This window comes from Mauremys reevesii, linkage group 1 (genome assembly GCF_016161935.1).
Source record: "Mauremys reevesii isolate NIE-2019 linkage group 1, ASM1616193v1, whole genome shotgun sequence".
Lineage (NCBI taxonomy): Eukaryota > Metazoa > Chordata > Testudines > Geoemydidae > Mauremys > Mauremys reevesii.
Genome location: NC_052623.1, coordinates 335124857 through 335148489, shown reverse-complemented (window position 1 = coordinate 335148489; position 23633 = coordinate 335124857). Strand labels below are relative to the sequence as shown.

The following is a 23633-nucleotide window of genomic DNA, read 5'->3' as shown; positions in this document are numbered from 1 at the left end:
ACCTTGGGCAGGAACACTGAGTGAGGCCACAACTGAACTTTATCCCTGTAGAATATCATATAGGGCGGTTCTGAAGTAAGCACCCTGATCTCAGACACCCTGCGGGCAGACGTTACCGCAACCAGCAACAAAAACTTTCAGGAGAGAAGAAGAGACCAGAAAGCCAGAGACTCGAAGAGAGGCCCCATGAGTCTTGACAGCACAAGATTCAAGTTCAGAGTCCCGGACATGAGGGTAGAGATGCTCCAGAGCTTTCAAAAACTATATCGTGAGCGAAGACCAACCTGCCCTGGAACAGAGGACAGAAAGTTGAAATAGTGGCCAGGTGGAACAAGCCCTGGAGTTTGAGGTGCAGAAGATAGTCCTGGATCACCTGCAGCGAGATCTGCTCAGCCCGGATATGTCATTCTGAAGCCCAGCACATGAACCACTTGGCCAGGTAAGTTGCTCTGGTGGAGGGCTTTTTGCTACCCAATAAGACCTGTTTAACTGGGGCTGAGCATTCCCACTCTTCTGCATTCAGCCATGCAGTAGCCAAGCTGTCAAGAGCAGCACCAACAGGTTTGGGTCCAGAAGACTGCCATGGTTCTGGGACAGCAGGTCCAGCCAGAGAGGTAGCTGCAACGTGGAAGCTACTGAAAGGTCCAGCAGCATGCCAAACCACTGCTGGCAAGGCCACTCAGGGGGCTATCAGGATAACCTTTGGCCTGTCCTGTTTGAGCTTTACAAGGAGTCTGTGGATCAACGGCACTGGCGGGAAGGTGTACATCAGAGCCTTTGACCATGGGAGCAGGAAAGCGTCTGACAGGGAACTCCTGTCCATCCCCCGGAGTGAATGGATCACATGGCATTTCCTGTTCTGATGGAATGCGAACAAGTCCACCTGGGGAATCCCCCACTTCTGGAAGAAAATATCGACCGCCTCTGGATGGAGCGATCACTTGTAGCGAGACGAGAAGGTTCTGCTGAGGCGATCTGCTAACATGTTCCTGGTCCTGGGCAGATGCGTGGCTATCAGATAAATGGCACATCACATATAGAAGTCCCAAAGGCAGAGAGCTTCTTGGCAAAGGGCCAATGACCTGGCTCCGCCCTGCCTGTTGATGTAATATATCGTGGCAGTATTGTCCATGAGTACCTGCATCATCGTGCCCCTTAGGAGGGGCAAGAAAGCCTGGCAGGCCACGTGAACTGCTTTCAGCTCCCTGACGTTTAAATGGAGGGCCAGATCATCTCGCAGCAAGAGACCTTGTGTGCTGAGCTTGCCTAGGTGGGCTCCCCAGCCCAGGTCCAAAGCATCAGAGACTAGGGTCAGTGACGAAGACGGGGACGTGAAGGGAACTCCCTCCAACACCAACCCGGGGTTCAACCACCATTCTAGGGATGATAGGATGTGGTCTGGCACCCTGACTGCCTGGTCTAGGTCAAGCCTCCTGGGGATGTAAACCAATGCCAGCCATGCTTGCAGAGACCGGAGATAGAGCTGAGCATAACTGACTAAGTATGTACACATGGCCATGTGGCCCAACAGCCGCAGCCAGGTGTGAGCCATGGTGAGTGGGTGGTTCTTCACATGGGAGATCATGTGACATGATCTGAAAACGTGTCTCCGGAAAAAAGGCTCTGGCTCGCGTGGATTTGAGAACTACCCCGATGAACTCTATTAGTTGGACGGGCCTTAAGGTGGATTTTTTCTCGTTTATCAACAGGCCCAGGTTATGGTAGGTGGAATGCACCAGATGGAGGCTCCTCTACACTTGTTCCCGAGACCTGCCCTTGATGAGCCAGTCATTGAAATACGAGAAGACCTGGACCCCTCAATGTCTCAGGTAAGTGGCCACTGGCGTCATACATTTTGTGAAGACCCCTGTGACCGATGAGAGGCCAAAGGACAGTGCTGTGAATAGGAAATGGCATCTGCCCACTATGAAATGGAGAAAATGTCTGTGACCTTGGAATATGGAAATATGCGTCTTTCAAGTTGAGGGCGGCACACCAGTCTCCCGGATCCAGGGAGGGGAAGATGGAGGCCAGGGAGATCATGCAAAACTTCAACTTCTTGGGAGACTTGTTGAGGCATCTCAGGTCCAAAATGGGTCTAAGGTCCCCTTTTGCTTTCAGGATTAGGAAATAATAGGAGTAGAACCCGTTTCCTGTCATGTCCCAAGGTACCTCCTCCACCACCCAGGTGCAGGAAGTTCTCTATCTCTTGAACGAGGAGTTTCTTGTGAGAAAGGTCCTTAAAGAGGACCTGGAAAGGAGGATTAATCACACAATTAAAAAAATTAATGATTAATTGCACTGTTAAACAATAATAGAATACCATTTATTTAAATATTTTTGGATGTTTTCTACATTTTCAAATATTTTGATTTCAGTTACAACATAGAATACAAAGTGTACAGTGCTCACTTTATATTTATTTTTTATTACAAACATTTGCACCATAAAAACCAGAATAGTATATTTCAATTCACCTAATACAAGTACTGTAGCGCAATCTCTTTATCATGAAATTTGAACTTACAAATGTAGAATTCTATAAAAAAAATAACTGCATTCAAAAATAAAACAATGTAAAACTTTAGAGCCTACAAGTCCACTCTGTCCTACTTCAGCCAATCGCTCAAACAAATTTGGTTACAATTTGCAGGAGATAATGCTGCCCATTTCTTGTTTACAGTGTCACCTGAAAGTGAGAACAGGCATTCACATGGCATTGTTGTAGCTAGTGTTGCAAGAGATTTACATGCCAAAGCACTAAAGATTCATATGTCCCTTCATGCTTCAGCCACCATTCCAGAGGACATGCGTCAATGCTGATGACGGGTTCTGCTTGATAACAATCCAAAGCAGTGCGGACTGATGCATGTTCATTTTCATCATCTGAGTCAGATGCCACCAGCAGGTTGATTTTCTTTTTTGGTGGGTCATGTTCTGTAGTTTCCGCATCTGAGTGTTGCTCTTTTAAGACTTTTGAAAGCATATTCCACACCTCCTCCCTCTCAGATTTTGGATGGCACTTCAGATTTTTAAACCTTGGGCCGAGTGCTGTAGCTATTTTTAGAAATCTCACATTGGTACCTTCTTTGCATTTTGTCAAATCTGCTGTAAAAATGTTCTTGAAATGAACAACATCCTGGGTCATCATCCAAGACTGCTTTAGCATGAAATATATGGCAGAATATGGGTAAAACAGAACAGGAGACATACAATTCTCCCCCAAGGAGTTCAGTCACAAATTTAATTAACACTTTTTTTTTTTAAACAAGCATCATCAGCGTGAAAGCATGTCCTCTGGAATGGTGGCTGAAGCATGAAGGGGCATAAATACCTTGCAACGCTGGCTACAAAAGTGCCATGCGAATGCCTGTTCTCACTTTGTGACACTGTAAATAAGAAGTGGGCAACAGTATCTCCTGTAAATGTAAACAACCTTGTTTGTCTTAGCGATTGGCTGAACAAGAAGTAGGACTAGGTAGACTTGTAGGCTCTCAAGTTTTACATTGTTTTGTTTTCGAGTACAGTAACAAAAAAAACTACATTTGTAAGTTACACTGTCACGATAAAGAGATTGATTGCACTACAGTACTTGTATGAGATGAATTGAAAAATACTATTTCTTTTATCATTTTTATAGTGCAAATATTTGAAATAAAAAAATATAAACTGACCATTGTACACTTTGTAGTCTGTGTTGTAATAGAAATCAATATATTTGAAAATGTAGAAAAAAACCTAAAATATTTAATAAATTTCAATTCATATTCTATTGTTTAACAGTGTGATTAATTGTGATCAATTTTTTTAATCACAATTAACTTTTTGAGTTAATCGTGAGAGTTAACTGCAATTAATCGACAGCCCTAATAATATCCTTTTGACATTATTTAAATACCCAAATATGTTTGGCTATTAAACCAGCATTATATTGCGCCAATATATTGCTAGTGTAAAAAATTATTATATTACTTATAAGGAACAGGGTGGTCTTCAGAAAGTCCAAACAACACATTTCAACTGACTTTTTTTTTTTTTTTTAAAACTCCCTCCAATGTAATTTATTGCACACACATTTTCACACTGTATACCTAGAAAGAACTCCATGCATGTGATTTCAAGGAAGCTGGAACATAGAAAGTATTTTTTCATATCTAATTTTCTTTAATTGTACTGACATATTAAACACACAATATAATGAACACAAGAAATAAAAAAAACCACACACAATGTATATAGTTCAACAGCTGTACTGCAAACAATTTATCTGGATCGACTGACTGAAGACAATGGACAGGTTATGATGAAAGTTAAGACAAAAAACATGTTTTTTCCTGTTATTAAACATTCATCCATTCAACATTCTAGCAGAGCCAATCCAATGATTTGGACCACAAAAGTTTATCATTACATTTAATTCAACTTGCTAATTGATTCAAATCATTACCCCAACTGGATATATCCAAGGGATGAGGGCCTTTTGCGTGATTTGCTATTTTGCAGTTAGAAAACAGAGGGGAAGTCAATGCTACCTGGAACAACATTTACTCTTGGATGGATTTCTGCTCAGAAATTCTGAGAGTGGAGTGCAACATGTGGCATATCAGGCTACACCCTCACCTGACTACTGTCCTGCAGAACCTGCTGCTCCCCACCGCAGATTGCTTTGGACAGCGCTGTCATCTTTAGCATTTCTCTGCTAATGCAAGTGCAAAGGGAGAGCCCAGCCCATGGCAACTCTTTAGATGCAATTGTGTTAATACTAATTTACAATCCAAAAACCTCCCTAAACCAATAAAGAAAGGGAGGCCAACAGCTACTTGCCCTGCACGTTAGGGACTGTACACCTGTTGTTACGTGTAGATTGAATATTAAACCAGGAATGTAATAAGTGTCTAGGCTAATAAGATATTAAAGAGTTGAGGGTTATATTTAAAAATAATTCGGTCTTTTCTTGTTTTATATCCCAGAACTGGTGGAAGTTTGGGGCAAAACCTTTCCTAGAAAAATCAGACTGAGTATTTGAAGCCAGGAGTTATGAGTTTATAGGATTTCTCTAATGTAATGTAATTCCTTGTAATGTCACTTTTGGATGATAAAATATGAAAATATTCTCATACCTATTTGTCCTAAGTTTGTTGACACCCTGGTTGTGCAAAAATACTTGGGGACTGCTAGCTGGAACAAAAATTATCTTGCTCTATCTTCTTGCCACAATTCTAAAGAGCACACCATGTGTATCAACATGGAGTGAAATCCTGGCTTCACTGGAGTCAATGGGAGTTTTGCCGTTGAATTCAACGGGGTCAGGATTTCACCCATAAGTGAAATCTCAACATGGAATGTGAAAGTTCCCAGGCTATACAGTAATAGGCACATTGTAATAATTTATAGATGTACAGAAATATTTCTAGTTTGACGGAACAAATCCTGCTATTCATCATCAGTATAGTTAGTCTAAATCAATCCTCCATGCTTCAATCACCTTGCCCATTCTTATTCTGCTGATTCAGCAGTAAGTTTTATATCACCGACAGATGTCTTTCAAAAGGGCACAGAAAGGAATCGATTTTTAAGGATAGTTGTTTTGTCTAATGGGTCCTTAGCAAAGACGACAACTGCATATCTCTCAAATGCACCTCATTTAGAGGGACATCACTCATTTTAGTCCCCAAATGACCTACATCTCACACAAATTTGAATTTGTTCCCACTTTTATTGTTGAAAATTATTTACATCAAATATTCACGAAGCCGATGTTCTGGAGTTATTTACACTGGAGGAAGGAATCCCACATAGCATTTTAAGTTTCCTGCATAATTATGTCCCTTATTTTGTGTCTCTGTCTTACATTGTGCCCCACATTTAAGCCTTAGCAGTTTGAGAAGTATGGCGAGAATGGAAATATTGAAGCGAGAGGCACCAGAGAATGAATGTTCTGTTCAGCACTGTACAAGAGATTTCAATTGTCCCCTGACATATGTATTCCTTAGTGCAAGTGAATGTGTGTTTTCCCAGTTACAAACTACAATAATACTTCTATTTAGTCCTACGGTTGGATCACTGCACAACAGGACATTTGTCAAGGTTTCTGACCCTGACTCATATATCAGCAGACATTTGCAAAATATGGACCATGAACTGTATTATTTATTCAAAATTTCAGGCTAAGTGATTCCCACCAAATTTCTGCTCAAATGTTCAGCACAAGTATGGATGGAGAGAGTAAAACTGAGGGAAGAACTGCAGTTGTGCTATGGTAAACAATAAACGCTTTGGGGCAGTAACTAGAGGTCTTGCTCTGTACAGGGTCTATCCCAGTGAAGTTCCTGACCTGGCTGTGGGCTCTAAGAACTTTTCTAAAACACTTATGGGTTTACTGAAAAAAATAATTGTTATAATACTAGAGCCATTTTCAGAAACATCTTTTCCAGTTCCAAAATTTCATTCATTTTTTAAGTTCAGCAATAGTGTAATTCTAAAAAGGATGTTATGAAATGTAAGAAAAAAAATCAAGCAACTAATATGACATTTGCTGCTATCACATTGTTCACTCTGCTGGTGTGTTCGATCTCTTCCCTCCACCCTGTGTCTGTCTTGTCCACTTAGACCAGAGGTGGGCAAACTATGGCCCACGGGCCACATCCAGCTGGCAGGACCCTCCTGCCCGGCCCCCTCCCCCACAGCCTCAGCTCGCCCCACCACCAGCACAACGCTCGGGGGGGGGGGGGGGGGGTTGCGAGCTCCTGGGGCAGTGCAGCTGCAGAGCTTGGCCTGACCCGGTCTCTGTGCTGTGTGGTGGCATGGCTGGCTCCAGCTGGGTGCCTCTCCTGGTGCTCTGGGCAGCATGGCTCTAGTGCCACCAGCCATCGGTGCTCCAGGCAGTGCAGTAAGGGGGTGGGAACCCGGGGGCAGTGGATAGAGGGCAAGAAAGTTCGGGGTGGTGGTCAGGGGCAGGGGTGTGGATAGGGGTTGGGGTGGTCAGAGGGCAGGGAACAGGGGTTGAATGGGGCAGTGGTCCCAGGGGGGCAATCAGGAAGGAGGGGGGCTGGATGGGGTGGTGGGGGGCAGTTGGGGCGGGGAGGTTACGGGGCGCTCATGGAGTGTGGGGGTGGATGGGGTTGGGGTCCGGGGGGGGGCTGTCAGGGAATGCGGGGGTTGGATGGGGCAGGAATCCCAGGGGGGTATCGGGGGGCGAGAAGTAGGGAGGGATAGGGGGTGGGGGTTGGGCCACGCCTGGCTGTTTGGGGAGGCACCGCCTCCCCTAACTGGCCCTCCATATAATTTCCAAAACCCAATGCAGCCCTCAGGCCAAAAAGTTTGCCCGCCCCTGACTTAGACTGTATGCTCTTTGGGCAGAGACTGCCTACTGTGTGCATATATAGTGCCTGGCACAATGGCTGTCCCAATCTTGGTTAGACCTTTAGCACCTCCATAAAAAACATGATTAATAATCATAGAATTATAGGACTGGAAGGGACCTTGAGAAGTCATTAGTCCAATCCCCCGCACTCATGGCAGGACTAAGTATTATCTAGAACATTCCTGACAGGTATTTGTCTAACCTGCTCTTAAAAATCTCCAGTGATGGAGATTCCACAACTTCCCTAGGTAATTTATTCCAGTGCTTAACCACCCTCACATTAGGAAATTTTTCCAATTTCCAGCTGAAACATCCCTTGCTGCAACTTAAACCCATTGTTTCTTGTCCTATCCTCAGAGGTTAAGAACAACAATTCTTCTCCCTCCTCCTTGTAACAACCTTTTATGTACTTGAAAACTTATGTCTCCTCTCTGTCTTCTCTTTTCCAGACTAAACAAACCCAATTTTTTTCAATCTTCCTTTGTAGGTTATGTTTTCTAGACCTTTAATCATTTTTGTTGCTCTTCTCTGGACTTTCTCCAATTTGTTCACATCTTTCCTGAAATGTGGCACCCAGAACTTGACGCAATACTCCAGAAGAGGCCTAATCAGCACGGAGTCAAGTGGAAGAATTACTTCTTGTGTCTTGCTGACAACACTCCTGCTAATACATCCCAGAATTATGTTAGCTTTTTTTGCAACGGTGTTACACTGTTGACTCATATTTGAGAGTCCACTATGATCCCCACATCCGCAGTACTCCTTCCTAGGCAGTCATTTCCCATTTTATGTGTGTGCAACTAATTGTTCCTTCCTAAATGGAGTACTTTGCATTTGTCCTTATTGAATTTCATCCTATTTACTTCAGACCATTTCTCCAGTTTGTCCAAATCATTTTGAATTTTAATCCTATCCTCCAAAGCACTTGCAACCCCTCTCAGCTTGGTATCATCCGCAAACTTTCTAAGTGTACTCTCTATGCCATTATCTAAATAATTGATGAAGATATTGAACAGAACCGGCCCCAGAACTGATCCTTGTGGGACCCCACTCCTTATGCATAACATAATAAGCAGCTGCAGGTAAACCCCGATGCCTCTATACTTGAACTGTTGTGCAATTTTAGACTCTGAATTTAATACAACCACATGACAAGAAAAATATTGGATTTGGCTCAATTTGTTGTCACATTAGAAAGATCAATGTATTTACATACATTGGCCAATGTTAAAGGAAACCAAAGGTCCAAAAAGGCCCAGGAGACTGGTACAACACATGTACAGTAGAACCTCAGAGTCATGAACTGACAAGTCAATCACACACCTCCTTTGGTACACAATCAGGCAGCAGCAGAGACCAAAAAAAGCCAACAGTACAGTACTGTGTTAAATGTAAACTACTAAAAAAATTAAGGGAAAGCAGCATTTTTCTTCTCCGTAGTAAAGTTTCAAATCTGTATTAAGTCAATGGTTAATTGTAAACTTTTGAAAGAACCACCATAATGTTTTGTATTCTGTTCACGTGTGCACATGGAGTTTGCTTTTGACTAGAAATAGCAGGAATAATCATGTAAGTGTGGCTGGGACACACTTCTATTTTAGGAACTTTTTTTTTAAATGTTTCTTAAATTTTATTCTGAACATGCGAAGGATTTGGAGTCATCCTGATTTCTGGTGTAAGGGGATTTCACAGGTTGGATTTGCCACCAATAAAACCTTACCCATCATCTTTGAGAGCTTCAGACTGGGCTTTGCTCATGGCAGGGTTACTGATGTGGTAGATTGTGGAAAAGAGTTCAGCCCAAGCCCTTGGAGGACTTTTTAGGACCTTAAAGCTTATCAGGAATTGGACTGGAAGACAATATAGCTTGCAGAGCTGTGATGTGCCCCTGTTGGTATGTATTACACAGTAGGTGATACAGTTTCTGTTCAGCCAGCTAAAATTTCCTAGTGTCCCCTGCTTTCACCCCCAAGAGTAATGCTGGAACTCTCAAAATCCCATACTGCACATTCTTGCTCAAGTTCCTAGTGCAATTAAAAAAAAAAGCCACTTAGCAGTTAGCCTCGCATCTGATTCTGAAAAGTGAAGGCAATTTAGAGTTTATTACAAACTACGGTTACCTTATCATACACAATTTTTGGTTAACAAAAAAAATTCAAGTTTTTGAAGTACTGAAAACTTGGATGTTTTGAAAATTAAGTGTTGGAGTTTCTCAGCAAGTGTGACAAAGGCTTTACGGTATGATAATGTATGTTCAACTTTTTGCCTCTTTCAGACTGCAGTGTTTTCTCTGCTAAGAATAACATGCAACAGGTACATCGTGTTACTTGCTGAATCTTTATCTTCCATACACATTACTGCAGAAGAACCCATGCTGCACCACAGTATAGCATGTACCCTGGCTTTAGAGTGTACTTACAAGTATACTTCAAACTAGATTGCTTTGCTTCCATAACACACTATGCTAAAATTTTTCCACTGAGAACTACACAAGAATTTGCACTCAAGAAAACTGAGCTCAAAAGAACTATAGGAATATTTAAATAAAAAGTTCCTTGAAAGCTGGCAAGTGGAAAGCCCTGCCAGTATTGGCATCTAGCATGTAAATGATAGATTTATCAGTCATACATTTTAAAATCTGATTTTTTTTAAAAGCTTGATAAAGAGAAGGTTTTAAGGTTAACATTTACAAGTGCGCTGATAAATTTGGGGTTTTCCTATCATAATCCCTATATATGCGAATTGAACATCTAATCTATATAGGATTCACAGATAAGCACACACCAGCTTGATTTTAAACATGCACTTACGTTTATTATATTTTGCTGCTCCACTCTCTTAAAATGGTGGCTTTAGGAAAAGCTGCTTTGGCAGGCAACTGCAAAGATTCCTGCGGAGAGGACGTGAAAAGACTGGGCATGCAAACAAGGGCTGCTGCCATGTTCAAAGCACAGGGGATAGTTCATAGAGCAAAATGTAGTCCTAAGTAAATGGGTTTCAGGCAATTTCAGTGTTAAGATAACATCATTAAGAGTAGAACAGATTGTGCTCAAACCCTGCTGTTTATAATTAACACATTGCTTCCAAATACTCCAGGGTCCCTGGTAAATAGTCCTCTGCTCAGATCCACCCAGACCAATCAGAATATTTTCATCAGATTGCATGCTGGGCCAGCACCTGTTTGGACAAATCCAGTAGAGCCAAAACGCTCCTCTCCCTGGCCAGCTAAGTAGATAGAGGAACACAGCTTGCTTTAGTCATTGTCACAGTGTCCATATGGCTGTGAGGCTTGTTTTCACAAGAAATCGTACAAGTACTTTATTATGTCGAAGTTCACGGTCCTGTAAACAAAAACATACAGTATTTTAGAACAATAAACCCTAGAGTGCTCAGACTATAATCTGTTTGGTGACAATGCACACAAGACACACTTTGCAACAGATAGCAACCAATTCCTCAGAGAGAAATAAAATAAGACATTGAATTACAGAATATAAATTATATATAGACACCATTATTTATAGTATTAGTCTTTTGATTTTTTAAACTTTAGAAGAATTTAATACATCAATAAAGTAATCCCTTACCAAGGATTTAAAGATTGAAAGTAAGAATCTTTAGGCTGTAAAAACAAACTTAGATCTAAGTTGACAGCAATTTATTTCTTTAGCCTGGTAAACACGAGACACTAGTTGGAGATGCAGAGCGGCAATCTTTTAAGCTATTAAACATTTTGTTCCTCTTCCAAACCACCTGTTTTAGCATTATGTACTGCATAACTCCTTCATCTGTACTCATTTGCAGTCTGCGTTCTTTCAGTCTTGACACTAGTTGACCCATGTTCATAGCTAAATTTGAAAACTCCAAGAATGCTACTCAATAGGATAGAAGATTTTAATGTATACTTTTGTACTTTGATGGCAGGCAGAATGAAATCGCAGTGGAATAAAACATGTAATTAATTTTTTTCTCCAAACTCATTCTGTTGTACAATCTAACATTCAGATTTTGGGGGTTACTATTTGAATAAATGACCAAAATTACTGGATATAATGACAAGTATAAAATTAAAAAAGTATTCAGTGCTGCAAAAATAGCTGATCACAATGCAAAGTAAAGATTAACTAATTGGATGTCTTATTTGTCAGGCCACTCATTTCATATTCTTGGCTCACACATCACTTTGCAATCCACATTTTAAAAAAGTTTATACAAAGTATTGTATTGGGCACAGAAAATCCAGAAATTCCTGCGATATATAATCATACAGCTTCTGAAGTCTACTTATTAAAACCATTACAAAGCTAAATGAAGTGAACTATGGCAATATATTCTGTAATGTCACACAGAGGTACAAGTAAGTACCTTACTTAAAAGGCTTTCTGCAACAACACTCACTCACTCTGACAAATGTTAACCTTACCAGCTACTAAATGAAAAACTATTTTAATCTTCGTGTCATCATGATTAGTACCAGTAGTGACCGTATGACAAGACCTGCCACATTCAACACACACAAAAGCTTCCTCTTACAGTTGCAAAGGAAGAGCTGGATAAACCTACTTCTTAAATTTGGAGGTATCTGAACAATAGTTGAAAACTTCTAACAACATACGTGCCCCATGTCGTCAAACTACAACAACCGAAAAAATGTAATAGCACGAGGCAAACAAAGGAGTTTGTCTGCAGAGGGTACGAAGACCCGCTGAAATATTTTAGAACAATGTGATAAACGGAACTCTGAGGTAGAGAAGAAAATGACTGCACACAAGTAGTGCTGACCAGGTAGGAATTCTACAGGGAGGAGAAGTGTGACTATGTGCCTCTCCCCAAAGGTAACTTTGCAAACTTTAATTTTTGCTTCAAAAACAAATGGAAATTAATTTGATTTTTCCTTGTAGAAGTCCAAACAGAAAAACTGAAGGGCTTGAATGACAGAGAGAAGTTATTAGTCTCTATCCTTTCAATACATCAGGCTTGAATTAGAAAATATGCTGGGTAATGGAGATGAGAAACCAGATGACTCCCACAACTGGGACTTTATTTACTAGTACTTTGTTTTAGCACTATCACATCAAGGCATGAGAAATCAGTAGCCTGCTTGCTTGAGACCCACGGTGGCTGAGGTGGTGAATAAGCTCCTTTTCTTCTGCTGCTGATAGCATGACTTTTCCCACAAAAGGGAGAAGCAAGCAGCCAGAGGAGAAACTAAAGGCAGGTGCACCCTTGCAGAGTAGCACAATCTGCTGCAGTTTGCAAATGAATCTTACTAGATCACAGAGATAAGTTTCACCCTGCAGCTGGCACCATGGAGTATAGGTGGAAAAATCTCTTACGTGTAGGATTACAGCACCAACCAATTTCTTTTGTAGCTATGGCTGTCATTCTTAGAAAAACATGACAGACAGTGGGATGGAAAGGGGACAGAAATAATGGAAATGAGATAAAGAAGCAGACAAGGAAAGGAAATGAGAAAGAGGTCAGAAGAAATAATAGAGATTTTCAGATTCCAAGGCCAGAAGGGACCATTGTGATCATCTATAACTTCATCAAAATAATTCCTAGAGCATATCATTAAGAAAAACATTCAAACTTGTTTTAAAAATTGTCATTGATGGAGATTCCACCATGTCTCTTGGTTAACTGTTTCAATGGTTAGTTACTCTCACTGTTAAAAATGTATAGCCTTATTTCCAGTCTGAATTTGACTAGCTTCAACTTCCAGACATGGAAATATGTTATATCTCACTGCTAGATTGAAGAGCCCATTAATAAATATTTGTTCCATATGTAGATACCTATAGACTATACTCAAGTTACCACTTAACATTCTCTTTTGGTAAGCTAACTAGACTGAATTGCTTTAGTCTATCACTATGTTTTCTAATCCTTTAATAATTCTCATGGCTCTTCTTTGAACCCTCTCCAATTTATCAACATCTTTCTTGGACTGTGGGCACTAGAGGTGGACACAGGATTCCAGCAGCGGTCACACTAGTGCCAAATATGGAGATAAAATAACCTCTCCACTCCTACTTGAGATTCCTCTGTTTATGGATCCAAGGATCACATTAGCCCTTTTGGCCCCAGTGTTACACTGGGAGCTCATGTTCAGCTGATTATCCACCACCCCCAAATCTCTTTCAGAGTCATGGCTTCCCAGGATAGAGTCTGCTAACCTGTAAGTAGGGCCTACATACTTTGTTCCTAGATGTATATACTGTGATAGACTCAGGCCAGTTGGGTACAGCAGAATAGCAGAAGGCAGATATACTGGCCACTGGATTAACAGTTTTCTGTTCCCTGACTGACCAGAGCAGGGGCTGCTCCAGGCTAATGAGAACACCTGACTCTAATTAAGCTTTAAAGAGTCAGGTGAGGCCATTCAGTTAATGTGACCACCTGACTCTAATTAAGGCCCTGCTGATACTATAAAAAGGGCTTACTCCAGTCAGGCAGGGGGTCAGGGAGCCAGAGGAGAGGAAGTGTGGCTGAAGGGCTGGTTACTGAAGACACCCTAAAACATCGTTAAAGGAGCCCTAAGGTAAGGGTGAAGAAGGGAGAAGCAGGAGAGCTGTGGGGAAGTGGCCCAGAGAAATGTAGCAACCCTGGCAGTGAAAAGTTGGCTGCCAACACCTGCTACCATTAGGGTCCCTGGGCTGGAACCCGGAGTAGAGGGTGGGCCCGGGTTCCCCCCAACCCACCACTACAGGAACATCTCCTGGAAGGGGAAGTCAGGTCCCTGTCAGGACAGGAGGCTGAACAGAGACTGTGGGAGTTCTCTCACCAACCTCCTTGCAGGCCTATGATGAAAAGGGCTCAGTAGACTGTAACCCTGGCCCTAGAGAGAGAAGGGCTACGTGGAGGGTCACAGTGAGCCACTGAGGCTAGCATAAACCGCCTAGAAGCGCAGGACCCACAGGAGCAAGGTCAGAGCTCTGCCACAATACTTAGCCATATTAAAATGCATATTGTTTGCTTGTGAGCAGCTGACCAAGTGATCCAGATCACCTGAATTGTGAACTGTCCTCTTCACTATTTACCACTCCCCCAATTTTTGTCATCTGCAAGCTATCATTGATGATTTTACATTTTCTTCCAGGTCATTAATAAAGATATTAAATAGCGTAGGGCCAAGAACCAATCTCTGCAGGGCCCCACTGCGCGCACACCCCCCCACTCAATGATGATTCCCTGTTTAAAGTTACATTTTCAGACCTATCAATTATTATCTAGGTATGGCCCCATCACTGTAGTATCTCAGCATGTCTAACTATTTGGAAACAAACATAACAATCTCTCCCCTTCTTCCATCACAAAAATAGCTTCAATAGAGTTGTGTGTGGGTGGGTGCATGCAGATCCTACTGAGAGACAGCTGAGCAAACAAGTTATATTTTGCATTGAGTTCTGAAAGTGGTGAAGACTGTGACAACTGCTCTCTTGCAGGAGTGAGTTCCACAGTGTAGGTCCTGCTCCTGTGCTCTGAGCCTCCCTATGCTGCTGGGCAGTGTCATGGTTCCAGTGGAATGTAGGTTTGGTGGGAGGTCACATTGCAAAGGGGCAGCTAATCTCTCAAGTGGCTTGGTTCAATCCAATGGAGCACTTTGAATGTCAGGACAGAGTCCCTGAACTGGATTCTGTTCATTGCAGATCCAGTACAAACAGCAGAGCACCAGGGTGTATGTGTTCACAGCAATCTGTGTTGCAGATGTTGGTTTTTATATATTGTTGGCAACAAATTTTGTGTTAAGTGCTAAGTATTATCTAGGCGTGGGCTACCTTTGTGACGCTGCACCTCATATTCTTCATAAAATATTGTTATAATATGAATATGGCATAACTAAGATATGTTTTATACAAGATGGATCATGTCAAATACAACTGGAAAGGTTATGATTTGCTGAATGTTATTATCCAATTTGTACACATGTATCATTCCTGTATCTGAAGTTAGGAATACTGACTATGTAACAATTACAACTGTGTGTGTACTTGGGGAACGCCCACCAAACAGTAGGCAATGCGCCTGGATGGGCCGTTAGGAAAGATAATCAATCTTTGAAGATGCTGATCTCCCATCTTCCTGAAGTTCCTTCCTGTGACATTACAAATAAACCTTGTCTCATGGTTGCTTTGACCCTGCAAGGTCATGTGATCATGTCACTTGGTACAGGACACGATCTTGAACTGGTACTTTTCCACTGAAGGGCGTGGGGATCAAACAGGGAAACAAAAGGTTCCTGCTATATGTAAATCCTATTTAAGGCTGGGGAGTGAATTAATCAGATCTCTTCTCCACTGCCTCCCTGCCTACGAAGGAAGACTGCTGAAAACACCTGAAGCAACAAAGGAACTAAGCTGGGGAAAGGCAAGGGCTGAGTCCAGGCTAAGACAGGGGTAGCCTGTGAAGAGAAGTAACTGGAACCCTGAGCTGCAGAAACTCTGCAACCTGCCTAAAACAACATTTAGGGTGAGAAATTACTATTTGTAACCTGTTTCTTTAGTGTATTAAGCTTAGTTTGTGTGTTTCGTTTTATTTGCTCAGTAATCTGCTTTGTTCTGTTTGCTATCCCTTATAATCACTTAAAATGTACCTTTTGTAGTTAATAAACTTATTTTTTGTTTATTTCAAAACCCAGTTTGTGCAATTCATAACTGGGAGTGGGGGGCAAAGAGCGGTGCATATCCTCCTCCACACTGTGGGAGGGGGGGATTTTTATAAGCTTACTCTATGTATATCTCTATACAGCACAAGACAATATAATTTTGGGTTTACACTCCAGAGGGTGTGTGCACAGGAGTGCTCAGCATCCCCTAGCAGAGTCCTCCGACCGAGAGCTGATCACAGACTCTGTGTGATTCTACAGCTGGGTGTGTCCCTGCCTGTGTGTGTGCTGGAAAGGGGCTTGAGAGCCTGTCACGACAGCACAGTGTAAGGGAAACCCAGGCTGGTAGGACAGGCAGGCGCAGTGGGACCCCAGCACATTCAATGGCACCCCAAAAGGGGGGGTCCAACCCCTCACAACCATGATGTGCTTTTTGACAATGCAGTGGATCAACATTTTAGAGCAATATTTTCATGGAAAAAGCACTGATCTGTATTAGGGACAAAGCACATTACAGTATTCACAATTGGGGTTCTGACTTACGTCTGATCTGAATGAGCTAAACTTATCCCTCTGTAGTTCCACTAGCAATTAATACAATGTAGTTTCTAACCTGAAGGCTGGTATTTTGTTGAGGCTAGAATCCTCTCTGAAGCTAAAACCCAAGCAACAGGAAAAGAACTGGACTTCTATGAAGCCAAAAGTTTGGACGATGGTGGCTTGCCCAAGATTTTTTTGTTTGTTTGTTAATTTAAGTGATCAGTATAACTTGATTATTCAGTATATATCATTGGGGATTTTTGTTTCACTTTTTTCTTTGTATAATCTTTTTCTTTGCTTTCTTAACTCCTCATAAGACTTGTACTTTGTTGTATTCTGAATTTGATACAAGGTCTGTATTTGTATAGCTTTTTCTTTTGATGATCAATCACCTTGTGCTTCTGATTTGCTTGTTATAGTGAGTTCCTTCCCCAGTGCAAAAACAGAAGAGAAAAACCCCAAAATGTATTTTAAGAACAATCCAAGGATATCTGTATTTAATAAGTAAGTCTTGATTTCAGAGAGATGCTATTTCGACCCAATTACATGGTTAATTAGAATTTGTAACCAGAAATCTGTTAACAGATTGGTACTGAAAGCCTTTGGTTTTTTATTTTTCATTAGTTTTAAAACTAATAATTATGAAGTAAATTAAAAAGATAATAGTCCAGTATTCTTAACAGATATTATGCAAATTTCTGCTCTATTATTTTTCTACACAAATCCAAGTCAATATTTAAAGATTCTCTTAAATTGCAACCTGAACCTCATAGTTCACATGATACCTCCTCAGAATCCTAATCCATTTTTAAGGTAATTTTGAAAGATGCTGGTAACTAAGCCCAGAAGGCTACAAACATCAAAAGGTCCGAGGAACTTGGCAAAGACAGCTCACTGGAAATTTCATAAGACCTCTCCATGTTGCAGGAGCAAAAACTAGAGCTGCAGACTCTGAGCCACATCTGTCAAGCAAAAGCTTTCTGTCCCAACTGAAAGCAAGTACCTTGTAAGTAAAAACAAAAGCCTCCAAAATAAAACAACATAACATGAGGAATATTTTTAAAGAAATTCAAGCCACTTCAATTAGGCTGATTTCCTTTATTGTATTTTGAACTAACATAACACACTGTAATGGCTCAATGGATAGAAATGGCAGAATTATTTGATAGGAACATAGTGACCATGTTTTGAAAATGAAATACAGTAAAATATGAAAAAATTCTGTTCAGTCAAGAAGTTGGCTAATAGAAGAGCTCTTTTCCTCATGTTTCAAATTCACAATCACCTTGGTATAGAGACAACTTTTATGGCACTACACGAGTATGCCTTATAGAAATTAGTGAAGCAATGCTGCTATATTCTTATCATGCAGCCTGTTTAAACCCTTTGATTTAAATACCCTTGGTATTGATGTTATGGTAACTCCCCATACACCATTCAGTGTGTTGACATGTTTGGGGTTTTCTATTGTTTTTACTAATTTCCACTCTTATTACAAATGCACCAGTAGCTTAATAAAGATGGGGAAAGGTTCAAAATATCAAGTAGGGCGATAAAACAGATGTATGAGTAAAAAATATCAAAGGGCTTAAGTACACATCAAAACACATTTTAGCCATTCAGTAGCATCCGGGATAGACCAGCACAAGATGAGCAGCCTTTGGTAGGTGTGCAGCCTCCTCAACCACACCGCAGCAATACAGAGGGCTGTTCCTGAGTCACTAGGTGTGGTCATTTCCCACACATCTCACCACTCCACATTTGAAATGGTTGAATTTCTGTGAGAGATTGCCTGGCTTCGAGCTGCTACACTGTCTCTCATCAGGCTGAGTGGTGATGAAGGAGTCTCTGACAGAGGGAGCAGCTCATTCCCATTCTGCTCACCATAATGTGACAGCATCCGCTGTAGAGATGGTCAGTAATATAGTCCAGATTGGTCATGTGTTGATGAGTCAGTGGCAATGCACCTCTCATGTATCTTTTAAAAAGTGGTAGTTGTGGCATCTCCTGTATTTTTGCCGCAATACAACACCTGATGTTAGGAGGCAGGATATTAAAAAGGACTGGTAGCCACTTGATGTTTTTTGGTTTCATTGTTCCTGTTGTTGTTCTCCAACTGAGTAGCAGAGTGTTTGCACTTTAACTCCCCAAGTTGAGCCCGCTAGCTTATTTAGAAGGCCATTTCAGTTCTTAATCTCCTGAACTACCTTGGTGAAGTGTCCTTTTAGGTACTTAAGTGTACAACCAAGAGTTCTTCTTTGAGTGATGTCCCTGTGGGAGCTCCACTTTAGGTGACTGTGTGCTCTGAGCCTCTAGTCGGAGAACTTCGACAGCAGTATCTGGCCAGGCCACACATGCGCTCTCTCCAGCTCTCGCCTGTGGCGACAGTTGATTAGCACTGTGTGGCCACCCCCCTTCTCAGTTCCTTCTCAATTGCCCTTGGTCCCTAGTTGGAGCTCTGGCAGTGTCTTCACTCACTTTAGCTCAGAATTAGTTTAGTTAGATTAGTCAATTAGTATAGTGTAGTTAGGTTTTTTGGTTAAGACCCCCTTTACTACTTTTCTCCCCATTTAAAAAAAAATTATTTCATTCCATCTCCTTTAGGGATGTTATTTTTCCTTAGAATGCCAGAGTCTCCTGGCTTTAAACGCTGCCTCTCCTGTCGTGAGGCAATTCCAATCTCCAACGGACACTCGCAACGTGACCGGTGCCTGGGGGAAACTCATGTACCTCAAAAGCGCATATAGTGCCACAATCTTAAGGCCTGGACAAGGAAAGCGAGGGACCTTAAACAGAAGTCTCTCCATCCCGCCTCAGACCCAGGATCATAAACTTCTCCTGTCGCCCAATCACCACATGCAGTTTCCGTCAGCACTCCCCCCCCCCTTCTACCCCGCAAGGAAGGAACTTGTCTCCTAAAGGACGTGGACAGACGAGAGCTAACACTCCCCCTACCAAGACTGTGTCAAAGAGGAAGTGTTCCCTGCCTCTATCCATCACATTGGTACCGACCACGCCGCAGCTTCGTACCTTTGAGTCGGCAGGGACCTTCGGTCCCAGTGTTTCCATCAAAGCCATAGACCCTAAATAGGCAGGATCTAAGAAGGAGGGCAGAGAAGACTGCCCCCTCCATCTCAGCACCAGTAGCACAGACAAAGCACTCAGTACCGAGCGACTTTGTACGCTACAGACAACAATGTCACCTCTTGGCTCTATGATTCACAGTGCAGATACTACTGCACCACAGATTACCACGCCATCCTCTGCATGGTCTATGCCAGCTCTGTTCCAATTGGTACAGCATTGTCTCCCAGTACCACCACAATTCTCCGTACCGTCTTCCACACAGATACCTCCTTCAGTACTGCAACCTCAACAGTTTCTTGCACCGAAGGACCTGACAATTGCCTCAGTACCAGAATCACCCCTCCTCGGTACCAATACTGCTTTGGTACTTTCACTGCCACTCATGCCACCAACTAGACCTGTCCCTTCTTTCTCTAGTGAGGATGATGAGGAAGGGGAGGCTTTCTCCTCTCAACACACTTCACCTATACAAGGCAGTGTTTGGTCTGCACATCAGGAGCACCCTAAACATGTGACACAGCCTGATTTTCAGGGATGGTATGGTCATCTGTGGGGGCCTCCACCTATGTCCTTCCCACCTCAATGGGCATTCTGGGACCCGTGGGCAGCTCATAGACAGTATTGCCCCAAACCTGAGTGGCACCATGGAGGTACATAGGCACTCCTCACCAAAATTCACAGTGCCAACAGATGCCCCTCCCGAACTGACCTTTGAGGAGACAGAAGTAGTCTTAGATCAGGAGGCAGCTCCTGCTACCACCGCTTCATTCTCCCCAGAAGAGACTATCATGCCCCCTCCGCCTACTGCTGGAGATGATTTCAGAAATTTCCAAGAACACTTCAAAAGAATAGCAGACATGCACCAGATACCCCTAGAGGAGATCTTTGAGTCACGTCACGAGCTCTTGGACATACTCCACATGTCTGCCTCCTCCAAGATTGCCCTCCTGATTAACACAGCATTCATGGAACCCGCCACAAACATCTTGCAGACCCCCCGCTACCATCCCACCCACATGTAAGAGGGAGGACAAAAAAATATTACATCCTTTCATAAGGGTTTGAATTCCTATTCCAACACCCTCAGCCAAATTCATTGGTAGTCGATGCAGTTAATGAATGAGGCAAATAGCATTACTCTAGAACCACTCCTTATGATAACCCAATTTGCTCACCCAATCATCAAGATTCCTCCAGGAAGTGTGCAACCTCTACCCAGAACCCAGAGCCCCCAATGTCCCTGTGGGACCTGACTTTTGCGCTTTGATCTCTCACAACTGCCCCATTTGAACCTTTGGCCATATGTTCTCTTCTACATCTTTCCATGAAAGTAGCCTTCCTAGCTGCCATCATGTCTGCTAGGCATGTGGGAGAAATAGGGGGTCTTATGGCAGGTCACTTTCAGACCTCACCCTAAATTTTTGCTTGAAGTTCCTTCTTCCTTCCACATTCATCAACCTATCCATCTTCCCACGTTCTTCCCTAAACCTCACGCGGATAGAAAAGAGGCAATTTTCCACACCCTGCACGTCAGAACAATGCTAGCCTTTTATCTTGAACAGACCAAGTCATTCAGGAAGACTCCTAAATTGTTCCTCTCCATCACAGGATGTTCCAAAGGCAAACCCATTGCTAAACAGAGACTTTCTAGATGGATTTCAGATTGCATCTACCTCTATTACTGACAACATGACCTACAACCCTCCCCTCCTCGCTCATGGGTTAGAACACACTTCACAAGATCTGTAGCCACATCGGCTGCCTTCCTGAATGACACGTCTACTATCGACATATGCAAAACAGCTACTTGGACATCACCTCCCACATTCATACAATACCGTATCATTGATCAGGCCTAAGCATCTGACACACGGCTGGGACACACGGTCCTCTCGTTTATTCAGAACTAACTCTGAATCCCTCCTCCCACCAAGGGGCACTGCTATACAATCACCTAAAGTGGAACACCTACAGGGACATCTCTTGAAGAAGAAGAGAGGGTTACTCACCTTGTGCAGTAACTAAGGTTTTTCGAGATGTGTGTCCCTGTGGGTGATCCACTACCCTCCTTCCTCCCCTCCACTTCGGAGTTCTCATCAATACTCTGTGGTAGAGAAGGAACTGAGAGGTGGGGCGGCCGCACAGTGCTAATCAACTGCCACCATAGGCATGAAATGGGGAGAGCGAATGTGTGGCCTAGCTGGGTATTGCTGTTGAAATTCTCTGACTAGAGGCACAGGGTGCACAATGACCTAAAATGGAGCACTCATAGGGGGACACATCTCGAAGAACCTCAGTTACTGCACAAGGTGAGTAACCTTCTGTTACACCTAGATATATTGGCTTTGGGTCATGTGCTAGTCATTCTCCATTCAAGATGTTGAGTCCTCATGAAACGTTTTCATGATTGAGGTGAAAACGTAAGGACACTGTCACTGGATTTAAGACTCCAATTACTGCAGTAGCCACTGATAGCTGCCATATTTTGGTTAAGATCGTCCTTGACCTTTTTGAAGTCCCTGTCTCTTGAAGCTAGGCAGATGTCATCCACATAGTTAAATGGCTTTGAGATTGTTGGAGGTAGATCTTTCTGTAAATATATTGAAAAACGGTAGGGCAAAAACAGATTCCTGAAGGAATCTGTTCTTCCGGATCCTCCATGTGCTCAGTTTATTTTCTAGCATCACCTGGAATTATCTGTTTCAAAAGATCATTTCCGTAATTATAACAACCCATTGAGGTAACATCTTTGACATCATGATCAACAGGCCAATGTGCCAGACAGTAGTCAAGAAACACAGCCTCTTGTCTTTTTTCCTTCTGTTGAAAACCATTTTTGTACAGGTGGTAAGAGCAAGAACTAGGTCTGGAACCTTGCCCTGTTCATCACTCAGATCCTGTTCTACTGTGGGCATGATTCTTTGCAGAATTAGTTGCTCCAAAAACTTGTAAGTACAGCTCAGAAGTGATTATCCTATCGTAGCTAGCTGGAATGGATTGGTGCTTTCCTGGTTTTGGTATAGCTGTTGACAATCATTTTATGCTCTTCTTACAAAGATGGAACAGAATTTCTGATGCAATCTTGTCAAGGCCACGTGTTTTTCTTGCTTTCAGCAGTGCTCTCTTTACATCTTCAGTGGATGAAGACTGAAAGATGTCGTATTCACATGAAGGTGGAGACAGTCTTTATGGGTGCCATTCCCTCTTTACTGATTCCTCAAATGGCATGTCCTTGTTGGCTTTTGTCATATTGGTTAGGTGTGTGGTGATGCTGTTTGAGGACACTTTCCACTGGTGTGTGGTTAGTGGTTTCTGTGCTGCGCCAAGCTTCCTTCTGAATGACTGTGCTTTCCTGCTGGACCTTGTCACATCCGTAGTTGATGTAACTTATTCCCAACATTCCCTGCAACAGGCATAGAGGTTGTCAATGGTTTGCTGTCTCTAAGTTACCACATTCTTCACACGTCTTCAGAAGTTCTATGCATTCCACATCTAAGCAGGCTATGTAAGTCTTTTGTTAGCCACATGGGATAGATTTAGTGGCTGCTTTAAAGATTGCTTTTGAGAAGCAAGTGTAAGCATTTTCTTCGGAATATTATGAGGTATGCACATTATGTACTCATTGATCAACTGACAATTTTTTCCAGTCTTCCCTTCTATAATTCCACCATAATCTAGGTATAGTGGTTATTATGGAGACAGTCACTCCTATCAGAATAAGAATGGGGCAGAAGGGGACAGGTACTGGCTGTGTGTGAAGTTTCCAAGAACTCCACAGGAGGCTGGTAACTGTTGGCCCCTGTGATGAGTCAGACCCCACTTCTGGCATGCCACCTAATGTACTAGGATTTCACTGAGCCTCTCCTGCTCAACCAGCCTGGGTTCCCGCTCCCTGCTTTGCTGAATTAGGCTCTCCGGCCTCTTGCAGCACACACACACAGGTAGGGCCAGACCCTGCTGCAGTCACAGATTGAAGTCAGCTTTGTGTGAGAGGACTCCCCCAGCACTCATGTGCACACCCCTTTTGGGAGATAA

General features: G+C 42.5%; 1 protein-coding gene across 2 annotated transcripts in view; it reads right to left on the bottom strand.

The window, feature by feature from the left end:
* Positions 1-10151: 10151 nt before the first annotated feature.
* ORC5 (origin recognition complex subunit 5) overlaps positions 10152-23633 on the bottom strand; it is a 130272-nt gene continuing 116790 nt past the window's right edge. For both annotated transcript variants that reach the window (XM_039517391.1, XM_039517396.1), the window contains exon 15: positions 10152-10704. In XM_039517391.1, the coding sequence (XP_039373325.1) occupies positions 10659-10704 (46 nt within the window). In that variant the 3' untranslated portion in view covers positions 10152-10658. The remainder of the gene's footprint in view (positions 10705-23633) is intronic.